A 25,983-nucleotide genomic window follows, 5' to 3' on the forward strand; every position below is an offset into this window, starting at 1 on the left:
ATATCAGTGGGGCCTTTCAGAGAGGCTCTGGCTTACTCGCCTGTAGAGTACAGCTTGGAATATAGTTAATAGAAGCACAAGCTGCGTCTGCCGCAGCTGATCTGCGGCAAGCAGAGCCAGCCGTTTCATTTCTTGGCAGGGGAATTAAACTCTTGTTACAAAGAACTGGGGTACAGTGTGTGTTGGCCAGGGCCCTTGCCTGTATGCGGCATAAACGTATGGTCTTGCATAAACTGCAGGACTCATTGGGGAAATGACAAGGTGAATAGCTTTGATCAGGGGTCACCAAACCTACAGCCCGGGGGCCAGATAAGGCCCGAGGGACTTGTTTATCCAGCCCGTGGCAACTGCCACCACCCGCTCTTACCGGTGCGGGGACCCACTTCCGGGTCGGAGAAGCACCAGAAATTGCGTGTGCGCGTATGGCGCAGGCTCCCCCGCCCTCTGTGCAATTGTCACTCGAGACACCATCCTGAGGCAAGGAAAGCTTGGAGACCCCTGGCTTTATGATCCCAGCACTGTGCCTGTCTAAGCTATTGCCAAGCCGTAAGATAGAAGACAAGCAGTGTTCTAAACCAGGTAAAATGTGAGATCGTCCTTTATTAGCTATCTTTAACAAAACATTCACATCAGGTATAGCTGGACGTTCATTTACTTTTACGCACTTCTCATGCATTTTATAATGACTGACTCAATCACTAGTCTACCACACACAATTTATATACTATCTGGCCAGAATTCCAGCTTCTGGAGTGCAAGACTTGGCTTTTTTCTTTTTCCCCCACTTGGCTTTTAAGTATCGTGGCAGTAGTATTTAAGACTTGGAGGCACAGAAATGGATATTAAGTGCTTTGGGTAGAGATACTCCAATTAACTTGTGGAATTACCCTGTTGAATTCTTTAGGCTCTTACCACATCTGCCAACATGAAATGCACCTTCCATAATGCCCATGTGAGAGCACAGCTGTACCCTTCCTGCAGAAGAGCATGCCACTAGCAGGATTTCAAACAAAAGTTGCAGCTTTGAAAAATGGGGTCCTATATTCAAAGTCTTGCAGTGCACTGCAAATGCCCAGCAAAAGGCACTGAGCTACATGCAGCCTTGTTGATTGTAAAAGTGAAGTTTAAAAGGGGGAGGGAAACAGTCTGGGAAAGTTCCTGACAGCTTTGTTACCCTTCAAAGTTACAAGGCAGTCAATACAGGCTAAAGCCAATACCTTCTTCAGCAGATGTTTTTACAAGAGACTTAAGCGGTGAAAAGAAGTACGGAATCATGCTGTGCCCACGAGGACATTCTGGAGCCAGATCTAAACAGAAATATTATGGTCTTCTACAGTACAGGCATTTTGTCCAGGGCCATACTGGCAATTCTCTTGTCTCCCTCTACGGCAGGAGGAGGAATATTCAGCATAATGCAGTGTTTCCTCTACCTTCCTCTCAAGGCTAATAATTCAGTGGGAGATGCTTCTGCAGGGCTCCTGCTCATTGTATTTTAGTATAAGCAAAAATCCTTATCTCCCTCTGCTTCAGCCAAGAGTCACTGTCGCAGCATCTCTTCAGAAGTGGTCCACCAGTGAGGGATGCCCTTAGTCAGCCCTTGGAAGAAGGGAAGTTGATAGAAAGCAAGACCATGCCATGTGCCAAGAGTGAAGTCTCAACATCTGAAAAGAGAAAAGTATGCATTGCATTTGTGTATATTTGCGATATGTGCCAACCCTTCACTGTAAACTCTCACAGGGCTGGCCACAACAAACAATTCATAAAACGACCCAGTGCTTCTAAATAGAACCAAATCATAGCTAAAAGTAAAAAGGGGCTTCCCCTCCCACAATCTGTCACAGGAAAGTTTTTTAAAGAAAAGTTGTTTTTGCCTGGTATCAGGAGCTAATCAGTGTCTGCACCAGCCTAATCTTGGTGTTTGTGTTTTGACTGGTCCATAGCTGGGAGGGCATATTCCTCCATTGCAGGGAGTTGGACTAGATGATCCTCAGGGTCCCTTCCAACTCTCTAATTCTATGGTGCTGCCACTAAGAAGGCCCTATTCTGAATTATTTGCCTTCCAAACTTTGCTAGGCCATCTCTTTTGCAGCCAGGACAGTACAGGGGCAACAGGTACCTCTTCAGGTAAACACTGCAACAATAAGGATGGGTCAGAAGAGCAGCTGCTTCTAGTTGTGTGAGAGAGATTCAGTAAGGGCTCTAAGGGAAGCCCCACGTGGCCAAATTCAGGCAGGCTTACCTTTCAGCGAACAGGAGAGTGTCAGCCAGTGAGCCAGCCACAGCCTGCATGCCAGTGGGCTGAGGTGAACAGAATTCAAGCCACGGGTATAACAAGCCTGCAGAGAAGAGAGGCATTTTGTTGGATCAGAGAGACGTTCATTTGAAAAGCAACGGCTAAATGCAAGGACATTCGCTGCTAAATTCTGACATTAAAAGCTGGGCTGGTGTGTGTGTTTTTTTAAGCCATTCAAGCTGTCCTCATTTGACATTGCTATTTCTGAAAAGGGTTTCAGTGTATCTGAAGAAGTGTGCATGCACACGAAAGCTCATACCAAGAACTAACTTAGTTGGTCTTTAAGGTGCTACTGGAAGGAATTTTTTTTGTTTTGACTATGGCAGACCAACACGGCTACCTATCTGTATCTGAAAAGGGTGACAGTGTTACTGTGCAGTATAGCACAGCTTGTGTAATGTGGTCCACGACAGCTTTTAAAGCACAATAAATAGTCTTTTAAGGTTACCCTAAAGGTACGACGCAGGTGGCGCTGTGGGTTAAACCACAGAGCCTAGGACTTGCCCATCAGAAGGTTGGCGGTTCGAATCCCCGTGACGGGGTGAGCTCCCGTTGCTCGGTCCCTGCTCCTGCCAACCTAGCTGTTCAAAAGCACGTCAAAGTGCAAGTAGATAAAAAGGTACCACTCCAGCGGGAAGGTAAACAGTGTTTCCGTGCGTTGCTCTGGTTTGCCAGAAGCGGCTTGCTCATGCTGGTTACATGACCCGGAAGCTGTACACCAGCTCCCTCAGCCAGTAAAGCGAGATGAGCGTCGCAACCCCAGAGTCGGTCACGACTGGACCTAATGGTCAGGGGTCCCTTTACCTTTAAAGGTACGACACAGCTCAGTCAGTAGAGCACAAGACTCCTGATCTCAGGGTCATGGGTTTGAGCCCCACACCGGGCAAAAAGGTTCCTGCATTGCAGCGGGCTGGACTAGATGGCTCCTGTGGTCCCAGCTATGATTCTAACCCTAGCATGCAAGAACTGGCACAGCCACGGTCAGTTCCTAGCCAGCAACGCTGCACCTCAGTTTGCTACAGTATACAAAACTTCATCTCACCGCTTGCACTTCCTCATCGGTTAGCTGCCCCACACCTAGTTTCAGCATCGCTTGGTCCAGATGGTGCAGCTCTTTTATGTGGCTCTGCAAGCGGTATCTCAGGAAGAGAGATGGCAAGCGAGGAGTTAGGAACAAAACACGGCTTAGGACTTTCTGGGGGGAGAAGAGAAGACGGTGGGATTAAACTGCACGATGGTAGTCAGCAAAGCTTTTCAGAGCTGCCCTGCTTCCCCAGATCAAAATATGGCTAACAGGAGGTTATGATCATTCCCCTCCAAAAAGGCAGCACATAAGGCAGCATAGATCAGTAGTAGGTTTCAACTTAAGGAGAAGCAACTGTCTGTTGCACCTTGAGGATTTATAGCTGGAAAGATTTATAGTCTTATTTTAAAAACTCAGTCAAAACCTAGGGGGGCTGCAGTTGGTGGCAATAGACATAGCTGGGTCGTCAGTATAATCCCATTTAATTTCTGGAATGGCACTCACCAGCTGCTGAACCCTGAGTTGCTGGATGCCAAAGGGATGTCCCACAAATAAGGTCCTCACAGCTGTAAGTTCTCTTACATCTGGGTGGCATCCTTCCTGCACCTTGAAGATTAAGATATATCATTGGTAGAAAGAAAGAAAGGAAAGGAAAGGAAAAAGGAAAGGGAAGGGAAGGGAAAGGGGAAGGGAAAGGAAAGGGAAAGGAAAGGGGAAGGGAAAGGAAAGGGAAAGGAAAGGAAAGGAAAGGGAAAGGAAAGAATTCTGCTTTCCAAGAATAAAAGAGGATGGGAATCTTGTAAAAACCTGAAACCAATCCTGCTATAACATATAGCAGCTGAGCACATTTTCATTCCTGGAACAAATGAGAAGTTCCTGTTTGCTGTAGTCATTACACCCTTACCAAATAAGTTGTTGTTGTTGTTGTTAATAATAATACCCCACCCATCCAGCTGTGTGGCTTCCAACACACATAAAAACATAATAAAACATCAAATATTTAAAACTTCCTGATACAGGGCTGCCTTCAGATGTGTTCTAAAAGTTGTATAGTTATTTATCTCCTTGGCATCTGGTTTGGGGAGGGCATTCCACTCCACTGTCGAGAAGGCCCTCTGCCTGGTTCCCTGTAGCTTCACTTTTTGCAGTGAGGGAACCACCAGATGGGCCCTGAGAGGTGGACCTCAAGTAACTGGGCTGAATGACGGGGGTGGAGACGCTCCTTCAGGTATACAGAGCCAAGGCTGTTTAGGGCTTCAAAGGTCAGCACTAACCCTTAACAATGCTCTGCTTCGCCATTGCCATGAGGAAAGTTGCTATGCCATATTACCTAGTTGTATTAATGGGATAGGTGCAACAGAATTACCGTATTTTTCGCTCTATAAGACGCACAAGACACACCTAGTTTTTGGAGGAGGAAAACAAGAAAAAATATATTCTGAATCTCAGAAGCCAGAACAGCAAGAGGGATCGCTGCGCAGTGAAAGCAGCAATCCCTCTTGCTCTTCTGGCTTCTGGGACAGCTGTGCAGCCTGCATTCACTCCATAAGACGCACACACATTTCCCCTTACTTTTTAGGAGGGGAAAAGTGAGTCTTATAGAGCAAAAAATACGGTAACCTTTTTTCTTGTTAGATGGGCGTTTCTTCAGCTTAGATGGAAAACTATGCACACAGAGTATCTGACCAGTAAATACTTTATTAGGCCAACAAATTGACTGACTGACTGACTTGACTGTATGCATGCAGATCAGGCCAAATTGAATTATATCCTCTCATCCTTTATACAACTCACTTTGCAATAGGTTTTCTAGAAGTTCAATCAGGTGGTTTCAAAACTAGACAGCTGCTGGCTGATGTGGAATTTGTTTTGTCGCCTTTAGGGTATATACACAATAGCTGACAGTTGTGGGCTACTTTTTTTTACCTAAAACAGTGCTGACTGCCCAAGGGCTATTTGGGTTTTGTTTGGGGGTTTTTTGGTTATTTTGGGAGAAATGCATGATTAACTTATTCTTGGATTATCCTTTTTGAGCTGCATTGTAGTGGTCATTCGTTACAAACAATAAAATCTGATTGGGGGGGGACCCTACACCAGTGTAGCTAATACCCACTGTTATTTAGTTCCTCCCTTCCAAAAATTGTCCCATAAAGAATAATAAAGGCCTGAATTTACTTCTTTTTCTCGTTGTCATCTACTAAAATTGCAAGCCATTATTATAAACTGACAAACTGCATCGCCAGAAAGCCTCTGCATAAGTGACAAATCAGTAGACACAAGTATCAGAGCATCCTTTTCCTCGCCAGCATCTGCTAAGCCAACTATACAGTCTGGTCTCTTACCTGAATGACTTTTCTATACATGTTCGTATTCAGGTTAAGGTTGTTGTTTTTTTATTTTAAAAAAATAACTCTCTGGAATGACTTTAAAACCGTATAATTAAGGTTTCAGAAGTTTGCAGTATGTTGCTCACATGACAACAGGAAAGTAGAATCTGGACATCATGAAGTTGGTAGTGATGAGCCAACTCTCAATATAAAAAGCATAAAGGACCCCTGACCATTAGGTCTAGTCGTGACCGACTCTGGGGTTGCAGTGCTCATCTCGCTTTATTGGCCGAGGGAGCCGGCGTCCAGCTTCCGGGTCATGTGGCCAGCATGACTAAGCTGCTTCTTGCGAACCAGAGCAGCGCACGTTTACCTTCCCGCTGGAGGAAGGTATCTACTTGCACTTTGACGTGCTTTCGAACTGCTAGGTTGGCAGGAGCAGGGACCGAGCAAAGGGAGCTCACCCCGCCGCGGGGATTTGAACCGCTGACCTTCTGATCAGCAAGTCCTAGGCTCTGTAGTTTAACCCACAGCACCACCCACATCCCTTAACTCTCAATATACAAAAGCCTTATTTCTGCAAAGCAAGACATGTCCAAAGACTGCCTCTCTATCAGCTGGGGTTGGGTGATAATTAGATACCTTTTTGCAGAGATCTAGCATCTGTTTCCGAAGCTGGGAATCAGCTAGGGAGCGAGAGAGGTTCATTAGACCATCAACCACTTCTGGGTATGCCTCCTTTCTCATATTGTGGTAGGTGTCCAGAAATTCAGCTTGTTGTTTGGAAGTCCAGAAGTGGCGTATCAAGAGTTGTCTTGGGAACAGATACCTTGGCAAGGAAAGAGTGTCAAGAAGATACACATTTCAAAACCAAGACACAGCTGTGTATCAAAGAGCATTCAAATCTGGGCCCCAGGATCCCAAATTCTGCATTTTGCAGCTTCTGTTGATTTTGTGGGGTTTGCCTATTTTATACAAATTTGACTGCTTCTTCCAGCCAAGACAAGGAGCAACCAGTTATGTGATGGCTGAAACCTCAGCCCCTGACAAGTAGAAGCCCTACTGAACTTTGCTTCTGCAAGTTTAACTAGACCTTGTCCACAGACTTTCAAGTTACCTTCATTTATTTTAAAACAAAATATTTTAATTAAAAAACCCCCAATGTTTTCAGAATGCCTAGTAGACCATTTTCTCCCTCATGAAATCTACCTGGCAATTTGAAATAATCTCCTGATGCCTTTCTCTAGATTCTTCTGCCTTCAAAAAAACCAGGCAATGCAGGATTTTAGAACTACTTTTGTCAGTTGTGATATAATCTGTTTCTTGTTAAAGTTCACATTAAGATATTATCAAGCCTATACGGCAGGCATCCCCAAACTCAGCCCTCCAAATGTTTTGGGACTACAACTCCCATCATCCCTAGTTAACAGGACCAGTGGTCAGGGATGATGGGAACTGTAGTCCCAAAACATCTGGAGGGCCGAGTTTGGAGATGCCTGCTATACAGCATGCTAGGCTGTGATCCGGGGCTGTTAAGAGCAAGCCTCAAACATAAATGATGTTATCTTTAACTGTTTTTAACTCCCAAGCTGAAAACACCTATTTGGAACAGACCAAGGAAGGGGTGGGGGAGCTGCTTAAAGGAGAGGCCCGCCCACCCCCCTTTAAAAAAAGTTCCGGGGAGTTTAAAGCAGTTTGGGAGTTCTGTTGGGAAAACAACAGAGATGGTAAATGTTCGGAAAAAAATGTGGGAGGGTGCATGATTGCTGCACGATGAATTGCCACCCAGAGAAATTCACCCAAAATAATCCCTTTGGACTGAGGCTACATATGGGGAGAGAATACGATGTGGAGTTGTGACTAGGGAAGCAGAGGCTCAGAAGAGTCAGGGATTGATCCCTCCCCCAGTGATTAATAAGATATGAATATGCTGTTGCAGTCTATTTTGGTACCTGCTAAAACACAAAGCAAGGGACGCGGGTGGCGCTGTGGGTTAAACCACAGAGCCTAGGACTTGCCGATCAGAAGGTCGGCGGTTCGAATACCTGTGACGGGGTGAGCTCCTGTTGCTCGGTCCCTGCTCCTGCCAACCTAGCAGTTTGAAAGCACATCAAGTGCAAGTAGATAAATAGGTACCGCTCCGGCGGGAAGGTAAACGGCATTTCCGTGTGCTGCTCTGGTTTGCCAGAAGTGGCTTAGTCATGCTGGCCACATGACCCTGAAGCTGTACAACGGCTCCCTTGGCCTATAGAGAGAGATGAGCGCCGCAACCCCAGAGTCGGCCACGACTGGACCTAATGGTCAGGGGTCCCTTTACCCTTTACCTAAAACACAAAGCTGTACTCTAACAAGCTCTTCATCAAAGAGCAGTGCAGGTAAGTGATGAGAGGGAGAGAGAGAGACAACCCCCCACTACTGTAGCCAAGCATTCACCCTCTCACAGTTAAGCGCAAGGACCTTTCGTCTGAACAGGCGCACAGTTGTACTTACATGAGCAAAAGAACCAGGTAGTTGGCAAAGGGAGGAAGAGAAAGAATCCCAACTGGAATGGCCTTGATCAGATCTCTGCGAAACTTCAAAAATGCTTAGTCAGTAGAGCTGCCATGCACACACCCAAAACTACTGCAGCGGTGAGGAAAATGCACATGTAAAGGGACTGATGGAGCAGTGGCATGCAAGGGACCACGGCTGCGTACTCTGGCATTTTATATGCCTCAAGGCTGTGCTTATTTTTGTCTCTCGCAAACTTAGTAACTATGGATGCTATATCATGGGTAGGCAATCTAAGGCCTGGGGGCCGGATCTGGCCCAATCACCTTCTAAATCTGGCCTGTGAATGGTCCGGGAATCAGCGTGTTTTTACATGAATAAAATGTGTCCTTTTATTTAAAATGCATCTCTGGGGTATTTATGGGGCCTGCCTGGTGTTTTTACATGAGTAGAATGTGTGCTTTTATTTAAAATGCATCTCTGGGTTATTTGTGGGGCATAGGAATTCGTTGTTGCTATTTTTCAAAATATAGTCCATCCTCCTACAAGGTCTGAGGGACAGTGGACCGGCCCCTGCTGAAAAAGGTTGCTAACCCCTGTGCTATATGGATGCCATTTGGTAGCTTCTTATTAAAGTGGTAGCATTTTTTTTGCAGCGATAAAACACTATTCATATGTGGTATCAGGTATGAGGCAGCTAGAGACATGGCTCCAAGGCACAACCAGGAACCTTAAAGTGTGCTCCAGATTGTGCATTGGCAGTGGAAAATAGGCTACAATTTTACTGCCCGTCACCTGACTGGGATGGGAGAAAAATAGGTGTTCTATATGAAATAATTATGCTGCAGCCAACGGGCAATGCCATGCAATAGTGTGTCTTTCTTTACACCTGCTTTTTCTGTTGGTTATTTCCCATATGTGAACCTCCACACACACATCAGCAACACTTTATTGACCTGTGACCTACATCCAGTCCGCTATGTCTATATCTGTTATACAGCTGTCCATGGTGATGATGTTAGACTGACAACCTTTATGTAAATGTCACTTAGCTCCATGTTGCAACACAACACAACACATTGCGTTTGAAAAAGGAGAAAACCTCCCCTACCTCCTTTGTTTGAATAAAAGTGTTTAGATGGAATCTTTCAAGAATAAGAACCCAAATTTCAGCCCTTCTTCTCTACACAGAAACATTTTTACTCTTAACTCAGCCCAACAATATGATAAATGTTCAGGCAAGGAAGAAATAAATGCATCGGGTGAAGGTTGGCAGAAATCAAGCAGAGCTGCCAGACTTTGTTTATTTGCTTTTGCTGAAGTACAGAAACCTCTTAATTAATCTACCCTAGATGCAGTAAATATTAGTCCACCTATTTGTATTAGTGGATCCTCACAAAAGTTGCATGTGGTTCTTGCTTATCGATTCAGAAGCTCTCAATGTCTTTACATAGTGTAGTGGGACAGGGGAGACCTGGCTTCAAATTCCCGTTCGGCTCTTTAGTTGGTTGGCTGACCTTGGGGAGTCCCTCTACAATGACACCCACACAGCACCTAACTTGTCTTTTTTAAAAGATGTGGTGATAGAAAGGGAGAGGGACCATGCATATTGCCCTATGCTCCTTGAAGGAAAGTCAGGATAAGATACAGTAGGAGAAATAAATCCCAATTGAGGGATGGGGAGAAGGCAGGTAGTAGTTAGTTACTCTGTTGCTGTGGATTTATTTCTGTATTCTTTCATTTTTAAAAAAACCAAACCAATTCTATCTATGGAGTTATATTTTTCATCTGTACAAATTTTACAGTAATACCCTCCTGCAAGAAAGAATTAAATCCAGAAAGCAAATGGAATGCACAATTGTACATTTTGACCAGAGGATGGGTTGGTTTTTAGCAGATGGGGAGAGGCCAGCAAAATCACCCAGTGTTAACTCACAATTCATAAGGAGGAAACTGCAAGATTTGAGACAAGGGAGCAGTCACTCATTCATGCCGTTTCAGAATGAAACCGAGTTTAGAAAATCAACATCGCATCGAACAGAAGCAAACATGCTTCCAATGCAGGTATGTACATTTTTCTTGTCAACCCTATTTGATTATCTTGTGAAACTCCTCAGTGTACAAGATGGGAAGTTGCTAGACAGCTAGAGCATCTTAGGTGGGCTCCTCACATAGGAAGAAGGGCAGCTGCACAACAGTGGAAACTACCAAGTGTCGCTTGAAATCAGTTTGACTTGTTGACTACCATTGTTACAGACAAAAGTAAAAGCCTACCTGTCTTAGTCTCTCCATCTCCCTGTATGGAAGTTGATGGAACTGGATCTTTCTATATGACATGTTTGCCTTTATTCTTCTTATTTCTTTCATTTCTGTAAAGAATATCCAAAATCCTGTGGAAAATACAGAAATATTTTCAGATCTGGAACTGTTCTCCCTGAATGTTCAACCTCATGCCAAAGTCCTTCCCAAGCCTTTTACCTAAGAATAGAGTATCACTGCATAAAGAACAGGGCTAGGGAAGCTCTGACCCTCCAGATGCTGCTGAACTACAACACGGCTCCCAGCATGCATGGCAAATGGCCGCGGAAGATGGGCATTGTAGTTCAGCAAAATCTGGAGGACCAAGGATTCCCACAACTGGCATAAAGTAACACATACATGAATATTACATCTCTGTCTCTCCTTTGCCTTGAATGACTTGAATGGTTCTTCTGACACTTCTTAATCCCATCCTCTTTCTAAAACTCCAGCCAGCTAATTTGTTTTCTTTGCTTTAATAGTGTCAGGACATCATAGGGAAAGCCCAAATGCCTTGGCACTTCAAAGGGTTTTTCACAGCCTAACCTCTGTCTAAGGTTGCCATGAGGGTAAAAGGACATGCTCCTTGCACGTCATCCAGAGCTGCTCAGAAGCAAGAGATAATGGGATAATGTTTCCTAAGCTCTAAAACAGGTTTTGTCTTCTCTCTCTTGCCATGCCTCTTACACATGAGCTTCTAACACATTACTACTTCCTTCTCTCTAATCCTGCAGAATCCACTGCCTTCTTCTACAGAGGGTCTTAAATTCTTCTCGCTCCTGCCTTTCCTTACTACAGCTATAATTTTGTTGGATGTACATGGAACTGCCTTCACTCAGAATCTTAACATGTTATTCCCCACCCCAAAAATTACACCATGGACTGTTTTTTTTGCAGATTTTTTTTCCAGCAGGAACAAGCAATGGAAAGCTTCCATGCTCTCCTTTCTCATTCTGAGCTCTTGAGGCTGAAATGGAATTTTTTGTTCCAAAATCTAAACAAACACAATTCCTTTTGAATTCCAAACTCATAAGAATTATGCTTCATAAGTCTAGGGTTAACTAGAAGAAATAGGCTAAAGCCATGGTTTGCAATCCTGGCATCACAAACCATAGGAGGGGGTGTTTTAAAAGCACAGTTCTCCAAAAGTGGACCTCGCGGGAAACCACAATTTATTTAAAATAAAAAAGGAAGCTTTCAATCTCCTATTTGACATGAGCCAACAGTGTGATGTGGCAGCTAAAAAAGCCAATGCAATTCTGGGCTGCATCAATAGGAGTATAGCATCTAGATCAAGGGAAGTAATAGTGCCACTGTATTCTGCTCTGGTCAGACCTCACCTGGAGTACTGTGTCCAGTTCTGGGCACCACAGTTCAAGAAGGACACTGACAAACTGGAACGTATCCAGAGGAGGGCAACCAAAATGGTCAAAGGCCTGGAAACGATGCCTTATGAGGAACGGCTAAGGGAGCTGGGCATGTTTAGCCTGGAGAAGAGGAGGTCAAGGGGTGATATGATAGCCATGTTCAAATATATAAAAGGATGTTACATAGAGGAGGGAGAAAGGTTGTTTTCTGCTGCTCCAGAGAAGCGGACACGGAGCAATGGATCCAAACTACAAGAAAGAAGATTCCACTTAAACATTAGGAAGAACTTCCTGACAGTAAGAGCTGTTCGACAGTGGAATTTGCTGCCAAGGAGTGTGGTGGAGTCTCCTTCTTTGGAGGTCTTTAAGCAGAGGCTTGACAACCATATGTCAGGAGTGCTCTGATGGTGTTTCCTGCTTGGCAGGGGGTTGGACTCGATGGCCCTTGTGGTCTCTTCCAACTCTATGATTCTATGATTTATTGGCTCAAAAAAGAACGAGACAGGAGGGTGTGTGAGCATGCGTGGTTGAGGCTTCCTGCAGCTTGTCCTCATAGCAGGACACCAGTTTCCCATTATACCTGAAATGGGTCTGGGCAAACACACAAACATGATGCTACAAATGTCATCCATTATTGATACAAGAACTTGTTTCTTCATTTTCACTGTAACATGAACCTCCGCCATCCCTATTGCAACACAAGAAACGGCACCCAGAAGATAAGGAGTCCCCACCTAGGGATGGGTTAGAAGTAAAGAAACTACTTTACCTTGACAGATGCAAAAGCGTTTTGTTCTTAAGGTATCACATTCCTCCCAGAATCATGAAACATGCACAAAGGTTTTTTTTAATGAAACCCACCTTTCAAGAAGGTTGAATATAGCTGGTAGAAACGTGGGAATGTTCTTTCCAAAAACCTTTCATACTTCTCATTCAGGTATTTGACTTTTGAAACCAAAGCAGAGAGTGGTTTTTTGGAATTTGCGTTTGCAGAAAATTGGCACACTGGAGGTCTGAAACAAAGGAAAGTACATGCAAGCCTTGAGTTCTATTGCCACGTATTTCAAGCCCTTTAGAATACAAAAAGGAAGTCACAACTACAATAGCTAATAAACGGGTATGTGGTGAGCAGCTGCACCTGACTGATGCACACTCTAAGAGCTTAGCAATAAACTAGCCTGTTAAGACCACAGTGCAAAAGATGGGGGGGGGATCCATAGGCTATTTCAGGGATAAATGAAGATGAGGTTATGTGCATCATTTTGTCCAATTGCTAATTTTGTCTAATTGCTACCAAAGTACACATTAACCTAGGGGTCATGTATTGTTGAGTTTACACCTATGAATAAGAATAGCAATAAATACCTTCTTAAACAGATGCTGTTCTTGATTAACAACATGAGACTATCATATTAAAAGTCAGCTGTCAGGAGAATAAAAATGAAAGTTGTTTTCTGTAGGAAGACACACAAATGCAAAGGGCAAGTATATTTTTTATAGTCTTGATTCCTGGAATTACATTATTGCAGGGAAGAATTTGCTTTTGTTTTATACATTAATATGTCTTGCATTCACAAAATGCATACATGAAGTGCAGTTCTAGGTGCTCATTAAAATTTATCAATTAGGGCTGCCAAACGATTAAATAACTTTTAATTAACTGATTAATCAATTTAGACAGCTTATTAATCAACTACATTTTACCAAAACATCAGATTAGTTCAAAATCAGAATGCCAAAAGGACACCATCAATTTCATAACCAGGGGCTTCACTGTATTTTCCTCCTAGTGAGAGATTTCTACAAACTGAAGTTACGGCTGATTGGCAGGGCAACCTAAAATTTTTGTCATTCTTTATTACAGCAGAAAATCAGAACCCAAACAGCAGCACTGAAAGATAAAAGGTGTGACATTTAGTCTGAACCCTACAAATAAAAGTTGCCCACCCTTGTTGATCTGCTAAAGCTTTACAGGACAATTTTAACCACGTCTACTTGGAAGGAAATCAATGGGGCTTTGTCTCAGAGGAAGACAATCCTATCCATTCTAGGTAAAGGTAAAGGGACCCCTGACCATTAGGTCCAGTTGTGACCGACTCTGGGGTTGCGGTGCTCATCTCGCTTTATTGGCCGAGGGAGCCGGCGTACAGCCAGCATGTGGCCAGCATGACTAAGCCGCTTCTGGCAAACCAGAGCAGCGCACGGAAACGCCGTTTACCTTCCCACAGGAGCGGTACCTATTTATCTACTTGCACTTTGACGTGCTTTAGAACTGCTAGGTTGGCAGGAGCCTATCCATTCTACCTATCAATTAAACATAATTCATAGCCCCTCTCCTGATGCTAATCCATACAAACTTGATATCTTTCTTTACATGGTCCTCCCATCAGATGTTAAGGACCTGACTTTTAGAAAACATCAGAAGGCAGCCTTGTATCAGGAGGTTTTTAATGTTTGAGGTCTTACTATGTTTTTACATGTACTGTAAGCCACCCAGAGTGGCTGGGGAAATTTTTGTTGTCAACTGCTTTGATAATTCATATGAAATAGTGGTATACTGTAGAAATAGTTTTATGCTGCCTGCCTGAGTCAACGTTACAGTGGCCAGGAAACATCTCAGATAAAGTGAAAGCAACATCACCTCCAGAATTAGAACAGCCTGGGAGGTCTCGAGGGAGGTTACCATAGATGCTCTTCTGAATGTTGGGAAGGATGCCACCCAAGGCAAGAAAAGACAGTGTTTTCTACCAAGCTCAGTTAGCCCAATAATAAATTATTAGTTTTCAATTTTGTGTGTTACCTGTGTCTTTAACTGCTACAAAATCAACAGGAACTTCTCTTACTTGGCATTCCTGAGTTCATGGCATATGAGCCATACCCCCAAAAAGTGGCTGCCCTAACCAACCCATCTTTCACTAATCACCTGGCAAGAAATAGGTTACCATTTTAAGCGATCTCGGAAGGAAGAGCAGATATCACCCAGTTCAAATGCGGTCTTCCCAAAGCCAATCTGCAGGAACATTTTGAGCTGTTTGCACTACTTCAAACTGCACATGGAGTACAGTTTTAAATCTAGGGCACAGTAGGGAAAAAGCAGGTTCACATACAGTCTCCTTGCTGAATTAAGATGAAGAAGAACGGTGCATTTAAAAAAATGGTATTCCTTCTTCCTGCTGTATGCAATAGTACCAGCCATTCTACAAGATTTTGCTGCACACCTAAATCCAGCCACGTATCTGCTTTACACATGCAGAAGAAAGTGGGAGAACAGACTGTATTTCTTTCAGGTTCAGACTGTGTAAGTGAAACGGTATTATTGTTCCCTTGCATTAAAAGTGTTAATACATAAATCCAAGCATCTATGTAAATAGAATAGTGTTGCATGGAGCTACCTTTACTTTGAACTGAAATGATTGGGCTTTTTTTAATGCAAGGAGCCTGTGTGCTCTCCAAAATGCATAGCAACCAGAATTGTGACAGGGATGGAGCAACTCCCCGGTGAGGAAATGTTACAACATTTGGGGCTTTTAAGTTAAGACAAAAGGTGAGCATAAAATTATACATGGCATGAAGAAAGTAGATAAGATGTTTTCCTCCTCTCGTTGTAACATTCAGTCAAAGAAGCTGAATGTTGGAAGATTCAAGACAGGCAAAAAGAAAGTACGGTACTTCTTCACACAGCTGGAACTACGGAATTCACTCGCACAAGAGTCTGCAATGGCCACCAACCCAGATGGCTTTAAAAGAGGATTAGGACAAATTCATCTAGGGTAAAGCTGTCAGTGGCTACTAGTTACAATGGTTATACTGTATTCTGTCTCCACTGTTGAGACCAGTATGCCTTTGGATCATAGCTGTCAACCTTCCCTTTTTTTGCGGGAAATTCCCTTATTCCAGCGCCGTTTCCCGCTGCTATCCCGGATTGTTAGATATCCCGTAGACTGTCCCCGGGACAGGTGAGGCTGTTGATCCCTTATTTTCAAATCTGAAAGTTGACAGCTATGCTTTGGATACCAGTTGTTGGAAATCACAGGAGGGGAGTGCTGTTGCACTCGAAGTCTTGCTTTTGGGGTTCCCACATGCGTCTGGCTGGCCGCTGTGTAAAGCTGAGCCTTTAGCCTGATCCAGGAGGGCTCTTACGTTTTACATGGTGGAAAACTCAAAAACAGCTTACAGCCTGACAATGTTTCGGGTGGCAGGGGATTTTTCGTGCTCCCTCACATACAGAAACTCTGGGGTGGGGGTGATGAGGAAGAAGCAGGTGTAGTTTAGCATCCCGTATACCATAATGAGATACAACGAGTCCTTGTTTTTGCCTCCCTGGAAACTGCCACGGTGCAATTGTTGCTTGTGTGCTTATCTGCTTCAGAGGTGCAAAATGTGTGGCCCTCCATATGCTGTTGGAGCACAGCTCCCCTCACCTCCCCCACCCCCAACGAACAACTGGCCACCATGGCTGGACCTCATGGGAATACAACATTGGAGGGGAGACACACCAGAAGGTTGGTAGCCTTTCTCAAACTTGCCCCTCCCCCCAGTCACTCCCCTCATCCCTAGCTAGGAGGACCAGCGGTCAAGGATAATGGGAGATGTAGTCCAGCAACCACTGAGAGGATAGCTCAGTCGGTAGAGCAGGAGACTCTTAACTCCAGGACTGCGGCTTTGGTCGAAAGATTCCCTCATCACACTGGGTTGGAGCAGATCAGTGTTTCCCAAACTTGTGTCTCCAGACGTTTTTTGGACCACAAGTCCCATCATCTCTTGCTATCAGGGCCAGTGGTCAGGGATGACGGGAACTGCATTCCAAAAACAGCTGGAGACCCAGGTTTTGTTGCTAGAAACAACTGAATCCCCTTGCTTCAAAAATAACTGACTGACCAGTGTCAATAATACTAACTGACCTGTGTCAATAATAATGGCTGGCCTGCGTCTTTGTTGTGGTACAGTGGTACCTCGGGTTAAGTACTTAATTCATTCCGGAGGTCCATTCTTAACCTGAAACTATTCTTAACCTGAAGCACCACTTTAGCTAATGGGGCCTGACAGATGTCTTCTAAAAGTCAGATAGTTGTTTATTTCTTTGACATCTGATGGGAGGGCGTCCACAGGTCCCTCTGCCTGGTTCCCTGTAAGTTGGCTTCTCACAGTGAGAGAACCGCCAAGACCCTCAGCACTGGGAACCGTAGTCCAAAATCAAGACCCAAGTTTTGGAAATGTGGCCATCGCGGTCCCTTCCAACTCTGCAATTTTAACATGCCCGGGGGGCAAAGGTTGAGAAAGGTTTTGAGCTTTTTCTGTTGTGATTGGTTTTTTCTTGGGATCGGTATGCAAATTTAATACATGATAAGGAAATGGTGAAGGCAGCCACGAAATTAAAAGATGCCTGCTTCTTGGGAGAAAAGCAATGGCAAACCTAGACAGCATCTTAAAAAGTAGAGACATCACCTTGCCGACAAAGGTCTGTATAGTTAAAGCTATGGTTTCCCCAGTAGTGATGTATGGAAGTGAGAGCTGGACCATAAAGAAGGCTGATCGAATTGTGGTGCTGGAGGAGACTCTTGAGAGTCCCATGGACTGCAAGAAGATCAAACTTATCCATTCTGAAGGAAATCAGCCCTGAGTGCTCACTAGAAGGACAGATCCTGAAGCTGAGGCTCCAATACTTTGGCCACCTCATGAGAAGAGAAGACTCCCTGGAAAAGACCCTGATGTTGAGAAAGATGGAGGGCACAAGGAGAAGGGGACAACAGAGGACGAGATGGTTGGATGGTGTTCTCGAAGCTACCAGCATGAGTTTGACCAAACTGCGGGAGGCAGCGGAAGACAGAAGTGCCTGGCGTGCTCTGGTCCAGGGGGTCACAAAGAGTCGGACACAACTAAACAAAAACAACAAATGTGATTGCAACTGTGACTCTCTGCACACACCGAACCCAGTGAGAATTACTTCTGAGTAGACGTGGAGGGTCATGAAGAGTCGGACACGACTAAACAGCAAAAAACAATCTTGTGCATAGATGTTGCCTGCTTTGACTCTCCGTGTGCAGCGTGCTCTGGTCCAGGGGGTCACGAAGAGTCGGACACGACTAAACAACATCAAGGAAAGTATTATTTTCTGTGCTGTTTTCTTTTTCTTTCTTTTTCTCTTTTTTCTTATACGTTTGATTGTGCATCTTTTTTACTTGTCTTGTAATTTTTCTTTTTTCTATTTGTGTAGTGTGTAGTGGTTTTTGTTGTTATTGTTATTGTTGAGCTCAATGTCAAAATTTCAATAAATATAATTAAAAAAACAACAACAACAAGGAAATGACAGCAGCTCACCTGGGGACACCGCCCCCCCCCCCGCTGGAGGTTGCAGGAACCTGCCCTGCCTTCCCCTGACCCCGCTGCAGGCGGGAGGGCGGCGCTCCCCCTTCCCGGCCCCGCCAAGGACTCACCTCAGCCCCGGCCACGGGGGAGGCTCCGCCGGGCGCAGAGCCAGGTAGAGCGAGGCGGCGGGCGCAGGGACTCCGCCGGCCCGGCAGCGCCCGCGCAGCACCAGCCGCAGCACCAGCGCCATCCTGCCAGGGCGCCTGAGGAGAAGGAGGAGGGCGCGGAAAGAGCGCGGACGACCCCGGGAAACGGGCCACGTGATTACTCCGGGCGGAAGGAGGCTCGGCGGAAGGAAAGCCAGCGGAACTCTCCTTCTTTCCCCGCCTCCTTCGGGACACGTGACCATAGGCGGAAATGGGACGCGCGGAAAGAGGAACTTCTTTCCCCTCTCCGGCGTGAGAACCTCGGGACCCGGATGTTGGGACTGAGTTCTAAGTTGGGAGTTTTGAGTTTCGCATACCCTCCAAAAAATAGGGCGTCCCATTCCATAATGATATTTTTACTGTTTCTAATAGAGATGGGAAGGTCTGGAAAAATGGGGGGGGCAAGTTTTCCCCCCGTTTTTTCCCCAAAGCCTTTTTTCCCCGGAAAAATTGGGAGTGTGTGGAATATTCAAACTATATCAAACTGGGATTTTAAAAAAAAAAAATTACGGGGGGGGGACGGCTTTGGGGGAAAACGGGAAAATAACTGGTTTTTCGGGGGGGGGGGGTTCCCAGGCTTTCCCATATATAGTTTATACCCCGTATATATCTGTCTGGGTTGCCCCAGCTACTCTGAGCAGCTTCCAGCATATACTGTATATGCAGTGGTACCTCGGGTTAAGTACTTAATTCGTTCCGAGACCCCTCCAACTCTACTCTCCTCCTTCTCCCTCCCCACCTTCTCCCTGACCTCTGTGGCACTCGTGACAGCAGTGTTTCCAGCATAAGGGAAGTAAATACAAAGCATGAGAGAGGGGAAGGAAAAGCAAGGGGTGGGGGAAGCACATAATACCATTTTATGCAGAGAAGAAAAGGATGGAAATATAGAAGGTGCTTGAAAGGTAGTGGCCTTCTCGGTAGTGGCTCCCGCCCTGTGGAACGCCCTCCCGTCAAATGTCAAAGGAACTATCTGACGTTTAGAAGACATCTGAAGGCAGCCCTGTTTAGGGATGTTTTTTAATGACTGATGTTTTAATGTATTTTTAATCTCCTGTTGGAAGCCGCCCAGAGTGGCTGGGGAAATCCAGCCAAATGGGCAGGGTAGAAATAAATTATTATTATTATTATTATTATTATTATTATTATTATTACTACTACTACTCCTACTTCTCCTACTACTACAGGGGTAAGGGCTAGAAATGTGAATCTGATGTGGAAGAGATTATGGAAACAGTGGAAGGGATTTGTTTAAACGGCCTTAGGATGCATATCTTTAGCATGAAATAAACCAAGTCTAACCCTCCTTTTTAACAAGCCTCAGAAGCTGTTATGTACTGAAGTAGTTATGGAAATGAAGGATCGAAAAGTGACATTCAGTGATTGGATAGTTTTAGAAAATGGCAACAGTTATATTGTTCTGGAGCTCTATATAAGCAGGCTGACTGAGCTCCTCAGTTTAGTTCTGTTCCAGCTTACAAAATAAAGAGCTGCTTTGGAGAAATCGCTGTGTCGTCTGCTATGTCAACCCACAACTCAACAGAAGCAGATCCAAGAATAATGACTGATAACTTCTCAGTACACCCGCCAGATATGTTTTCTTACATAGTTTGCAAAAAGAATAAAAATTAATGTGTTCTGTAAAGTATCCCCAATAGCCTGCTGTCCTTTTATCTCTGGGTGACCAAATGAAATGAGAGCTTAGCGATGTAAATTGCAGAGTGCTGGACCTGGACTGTGGACACACCTGAGTTCAAGTCCCTGCTCATCCATCAGTTTCACAGAGTGACTTGCAGCCTTGCCTGCCTCAGAAAGTTGTGAGAAGGAAAGAGAATTGCCCCACCTATTCTACCCTGAGGCCTTTGGATGAAGCGCAGGATACAAAGGTGGATCCGAGTGATAATAATTTATGCATTGCTCCACGTGATCAGAATCCGGTTGCATTCCTCTGAGCAAAGAACGCAGTATATTTGGTGTTGACCTTTAGTCCCGCCATCGCAAGTGTGGAGACTGTCACGTCCTCAGAAGGGTGTATAATGCTCCCCTCTGCTGATCTGGCAGAAACAGCTACTGAGTTAAGGAAAGTCTGAAGGAAATTCTTATTTGCCTGCTTGCTTTTAAAAGTTCCCTTTTCCTTGAGTAACTTCTGTTTTCTTTCTGCTCCTACATTTTATTTTTTGAGGGCTATCGTTTACTCGGATCAACAAGGTTAGTTAAAAGGGGGGAAAGTAGAAACCACCCTCACACAGACTGCTTTAAAATAACCCAGCCTGTGGGTGAAATATTCATGACTGAGGGCCAAAGCTGAAAAAGGAAGATTACTAAGTCAATCTTTTTTATTTAAAAAAAATTACACCAATGTTTTCTAATTTGGTGAAGTTGTCCAAACCGTCTCCTAAATCCTGTGTAGCAATGGACTCACGTGGGCTAGGAGAGATTTTTTTAAAAATCGCATCCAGCAACCAATGTGGCCCTTGGGTTTCAGATAGTACATGGGTTTGTTGTTGTTTAGTCGTTTAGTCGTGTCCGACTCTTCGTGACCCCATGGACCAGAGAACGCCAGGCACCTCTGTCCTCCACTGCCTCCCGCAGTTTGGTCAAACTCATGCTGGTAACCTCGAAAACACTATCCAACCATCTCGTCCTCTGTCGCCCCCTTCTCCTTGTGCCCTCCATCTTTCCCAACATCAGGGTCTTCTCCAGGGTGTCTTCTCTTCTCATGAGGTGGCCAAAGTACTGGAGCCTCAGCTTCACAATCTGTCCTTCCAGTGAGCACTCAGGGCTGATTTCCTTCAGTATGGAGAGGTTTGATCTTCTTGCAGTCCATGGGACTCTCAAGAGTCTCCTCCAGCACCATACATGGGTAGACAACTCTAAAAAGGCTGGGACACAAATTTTCACGGCTTCCTGCAGCCAATCAGAAGCCGCGCTTTGGAAGTTGAACATTTCGGAAGTCGAACGGACTACTGGAATGGGTTCTGTTCGACTTCCAAGGTACGACTGTACTCAGAATGGGATGATACAGGTACATGTCCTGACTCATATGTCATCTCCCCACAGGGACACAATGTAATAACAACAACAACAACAACAACAACAACAACAACAATAATAACAACAACAACAACAACAACAACAACAACAACAACAACAATATATTATTTATACCCTGCCCATCACAACCTTGATGGCAGAAAGTGAGGAGGAATTAAAGAATCTTTTAATGAGGGTGAAAGAGGAGAGCTCAAAATATGGTCTGAAGCTCAACATCAAAAAAACTAAGATCATGGCCATTGGTCCCATCACCTCCTGGCAAATAGAAGGGGAAGAAATGGAGGCAGTGAGAGATTTTACTTTATTGGGTTCCATGATCACTGCAGATAGTGACAGTCAAAAAATTAAAAGACGCCTGCTTATTGGGAGAAAAGCAATGACAAACCTCGGCAGCATCTTAAAAAGCAGAGACATCACATTGCCAACAAAGGCCCGTATAGTTAAAGCTATGGTTTTCCCAGTAGTGATGTATGGAAGTGAGAGCTGGACCATAAAGAAGGCTGATCACCGAAGAATCGATGCTTTTGAATTATGGTGCTGGAGGAGACTCTTGAGAGTCCCATGGGCTGCAAGAAGATCAAACCGATCCATTCTGAAGGAAATCAGCCCTGAGTGCTCACTGGAAGGACAGGTCCTGAAGCTGAGGCTCCAATACTTTGGCCACCTCATGAGAAGAGAAGACTCCCTGGAAAAGACCCTGATGTTGGGAAAGATGGAGGGAACAAGGAGGACGACTAAAAACTTCCCTAAACAGGGCCGCCTTCAGGTGTCTTTTAAAAGTAAAATAGTTGTTCATTGCCTTGACATCTGCTGGAAGGGTGTTCCACAGGGCAGGCACCACTACTGAGAAGGCCCTCTGCCTGGTTCCCTGTAACCTCACTTCTTGCAGTGAGGGAACCGCCAGAAGGCCCTCGGTGCTGGATCTCTGATCCGGGCTGGATGATGGGTGTGGAGACGCTCCTTCAGGTATACAGGACCAAGGCCATTTAGGGCTTTAAAGGTCAGCACCAACACTTTGATTTGTGCTCAGAAACGTACTGGGAGCCTTATCGTGGCATAAGGCACTTGTTAACTGGTCCAGCTAAGGTCCTTTAAAGATGGCCGTGCACTCATATTCCCCTCTGCCCCCGAGTCAATGATACGTCTGCTCTTGTGGGTGTGTGGAGGTCTCTGAGGTCTTGTGTGTTCAGCTCTTTCTTATCAGAAGAAAACCCACATAGAAGCCAGAAAGGCTACCGAAAGTCTTCAGGACAACTGGCTGATAAATTCAGTCTTGATGGAGCATTTGAATCAGTGGATCAGTGATAGACTTTGTATTGTATTGATTTATCTAATGAGACTTATCAGGGCTGCACTTATCATAGGTGGAAAATGCGCAGTTGTGCCAAGTTCTGTTCCCAAATGACAAAAAGAAACCCCTCCCAAAACAAACTCTTCCAGATTTCATTATATTTTATGCACAAATCATTGGAATGCTTCCTTCATTTTCACCAAATGGCTTTTTAAACTCTTTCCCCCATATCAGTAACATTTGCCCAATATAAGCCCGCTGTGACCAAGTCCAGAATGATCAATTACACCAGCGAACAGAACTAGGATCAAAGTTTATTGTGCCCAATTAATTCTCCATTAATTATTGGTGTGTCAGTTATATTATTATTTTCAGAGCACTCTGCCCCACTATACATAATTGGGTGTATGTCTTTAAAAAAAAAGCAACCACATAATTGGTTTTGCCAGGCTATTTAAAACAACCCTGTCCATTACTAGCCTGGGAAAGGCAAAGTCTGGTTGAAGAATTCTTATCAGCTGGAGACACTTATATAGGTGTGGGGTTTTTCATTGTTGAGGAATCTGCAGTGTGAGAAGCTAACACCATCAACATAAAATGACTAAAAAACACCTCTCACAGCCCAACTGTGAGATGGGTAAGTACTAGCATTGCTTATTATTTAGGCTGCAAGTGGAGATGAGGTTTCTGTTCTGCTGGGTAGTTTAGGTTTTCCCTGTAGCATTCACGTATCCTCCAACATTTCTCAAAATAAAATAGGGACATCCTATTCTATTCTTATTCTATTTATACCCCACCCATCTGACAGGGTTGCTCCAGCCACTCTGAGGACCTTCCGACTTCTAAAAAAAATAATAAAACATTTTAAAAACTTCCCTATACAGATGTATTCTAAAGGTTGTATAGTTATGTATCTCCTTGGCTCAAAGGGCTGGATAATTCCATACCCTCCAACATTTCTCCTAAGAAAATAGGGACATCCTAAGGAAAAGCGGGCGATTCCAGGGTCAAATCAGAAACCGGGACAGCTTCTGTAAATCCGGGACTGTCCCTGGAAAATAGGGACACTTGGAGGGTTTGCATTCAGATGGGTGGAATCCTGTGTCTACTTTCCCCATCAAGCTCAATGGGACTTACTACTTAGTAGACATGCATAGGGCTTGTGCTGTGACTCAGATAAGGCTTTGATGATCCCCTTTCCTGCATTCTCTGGAATTGTGATTTGGATTGCATTTGCTGGTCTAATTTGTGGATTAGTCTCCTTGTGGAGGGACTGGAAGTGATGGGCTTTTGGTCGTGCAAGGTAACCAAAGGCAGAGGAGGAGGTGCTCACGGAAGCCAATTGTAGCAGATGCTGTTGTATCCTTCCATGGTCAGCTACCCAGCCTGAAACCCCCCTTTTATACACATAGCTGTTAAAGGTATAGGTACCTGAACCTGAAATAACACAACTTATTTTCTTCTCCCTCTTTCTTGTATTGTTCAGGTTGCTCCCTGGCTTTGAACAAATATTATTTTATTTGTACAGGCATTTAAGATGTCCCCCTCCCTCCATTTTTCCTTGTATGTGATTAATTGAAAAACTGCATTTACAAATCTGTTGCTGATTTTATTTAAAACAGCCCTCTCCTTCTTTGTATCTTACCCACCCTGGCCAGAAGGTCCTCCAGGCTGCCTTATTCAAACAATCTGCAATCATGGACAGACAAGATAATAGCAGTCTACAAATATTTATCTAAAGTATTTCTTAACTGCCCTTCATTAAAAGAATCCTGTGAGTTTGCAAAAAGAAAAGCAGATAGATGACTTGCAGTGAGCAACTGTAACATGCATGTGTCTTGGTGATCTGGTTCCTAGCTAGGGCATCGGCTGCTGGGACATCCTTGAAAGAAAAAGTGGCCATAAAACATTTGTATAAGCACTAAGCAAGGGCTGGAATGGCCCAATGGCTCTGGTGAGTCTTAATTTCCTCCCTTTAATCTTAGCCCCCGTACATTCATGTGACTTTTAATGTCTAAGGTCAAGGGCTGCTTTTGTTATAAGAAAAAAACTGCTCCCTGTCCCTTATGGGGTACCCAAGAGTCCGTATAGAGTCCTTATGTAGGTTCTCTATCAGTAGGAGAAAATAACAGAGGCCAACCAGAGAATATTGAGAAGCAAAGCAGCTAGTAAGCCTGATCTTTATTAGCTGTTGCAACAGGGTGCTCACAACCACACGCAGGAGGCAGGAGGGACCCCGAACAATGGCGCACAAGTCCTTATATAGACATTTGGAATTGCCCACCCTTGAGCCCAAGACCACCACCCCCCCATACATCATACATACACCAGAGAAGGGGCAGTCTACAACAGAATCCTGTCTGACACGAAACCTTTTGGTGGGTTTACCTGGCTGTTAATGGATTTACCTGGACAGCCTTTTGTGATGATAAATACTTAATTCCTGAGTCCAGGTCACAGGCTTGCCCTATTCATATTTTAAATGTGCCCTTAAGGCAGGATTTGTGAGCAAAGAGGCAATGGGGAGGTTTTTCCCATTTCCTCCCTCCTTGCAGAGAAACATTTGAGGTCAATTTGGGAGAGACAAAATGGTTTCAGGACTTTTTCCTGTACTGTTTCAGACATGGGGTTTATATATTTATGTGTGTGTTTGCTTGGTACATTTATTTTATATCTTACACCTTATAGTTACCATAATGCTTTAAAACCCTCTTCACCCCTGTTTTGGTTTCTACAAAATGCTGCAAAAGACAGAATATCCAGTTAAAAGGACCATGGTAAGTAGCAAAGACCTCTGTGTCTCCTGGGACACGGCAGAACTGCTGGCAGTTAAGAGGAGACAACACTGGATTAGATAGACAAATAAGTTTGATTTGGTTTAAAGCAACTTAGAGTTGTTTCTCTTAGCTGTTTTTTTCCTCAAGGACTTCAGCAATGTACACATAGGTGGCTTAAAAGGCAACAAGGCTGTTTCCCCCCCCCCCACTGTGTTTCAAGCTTAATCTGCATATTTCTGTACACACCTGATGTACATTGCCTAATTTGTTTCCCTCCATCTCCCCAACTCCTGTCTAATGAAGACACCGTCTGTGCAAGCATGCACTGTCTTCTGCTCATGCCCAACAGCTGCCTCAAATTTACACATCTCAGTTTAACTGTAATGTGAATGTGGCTTACGTTGTCCTCTTGGATGGAAGAGGAGTTGAGAGAAGAAATAGGACCAAATGGCACTATTTCTCAAGCAACTGCACTCTGCATTCAAACACCAGCGGTGGGAGCGCATGGGAGCCGGAGCAAATGGTAATGTGCTTGTAAATCAACAATAGCAAA

At 44.4% G+C, this 25,983-nt stretch overlaps 2 protein-coding genes across 3 annotated transcripts in view; one reads left to right on the top strand and one right to left on the bottom strand.

The window, feature by feature from the left end:
• Positions 1-580: 580 nt before the first annotated feature.
• On the bottom strand, positions 581-18,402 carry LETMD1 (LETM1 domain containing 1). 2 transcript variants are annotated; one of them, XM_081898878.1, is made up of 9 exons: positions 18,234-18,402; positions 12,661-12,812; positions 10,409-10,524; positions 8,135-8,217; positions 6,287-6,473; positions 3,822-3,923; positions 3,336-3,488; positions 2,240-2,336; positions 581-1,661 (listed from the first exon to the last, which is right to left on the bottom strand). In XM_081898878.1, exons 1-9 carry the CDS (start codon positions 18,353-18,355, stop codon positions 1,591-1,593), a joined length of 1,083 nt encoding a protein of 360 aa, XP_081755004.1. In that variant the 5' UTR covers positions 18,356-18,402; the 3' UTR covers positions 581-1,590. The 2 variants fall into 2 exon arrangements, with proteins under 2 accessions (XP_081755004.1, XP_081755005.1); XM_081898879.1 differs by lacking the exon at positions 18,234-18,402 and adding an exon at positions 13,165-13,342.
• Positions 18,403-23,188: 4,786 nt separating this feature from the next.
• The window catches only part of SLC11A2 (solute carrier family 11 member 2), a 65,625-nt gene continuing 62,830 nt past the window's right edge, over positions 23,189-25,983 (top strand). Inside the window, exon 1 of the mRNA XM_081898704.1 lies at positions 23,189-23,290. Coding sequence (XP_081754830.1) covers positions 23,251-23,290 — 40 coding nt within the window. The 5' untranslated portion in view covers positions 23,189-23,250. The remainder of the gene's footprint in view (positions 23,291-25,983) is intronic.

The sequence above is a fragment of the Podarcis melisellensis genome, assembly GCF_964234715.1.
Source record: "Podarcis melisellensis genome assembly, chromosome: 2".
In the NCBI taxonomy this organism is placed as follows: domain Eukaryota; kingdom Metazoa; phylum Chordata; class Lepidosauria; order Squamata; family Lacertidae; genus Podarcis; species Podarcis melisellensis.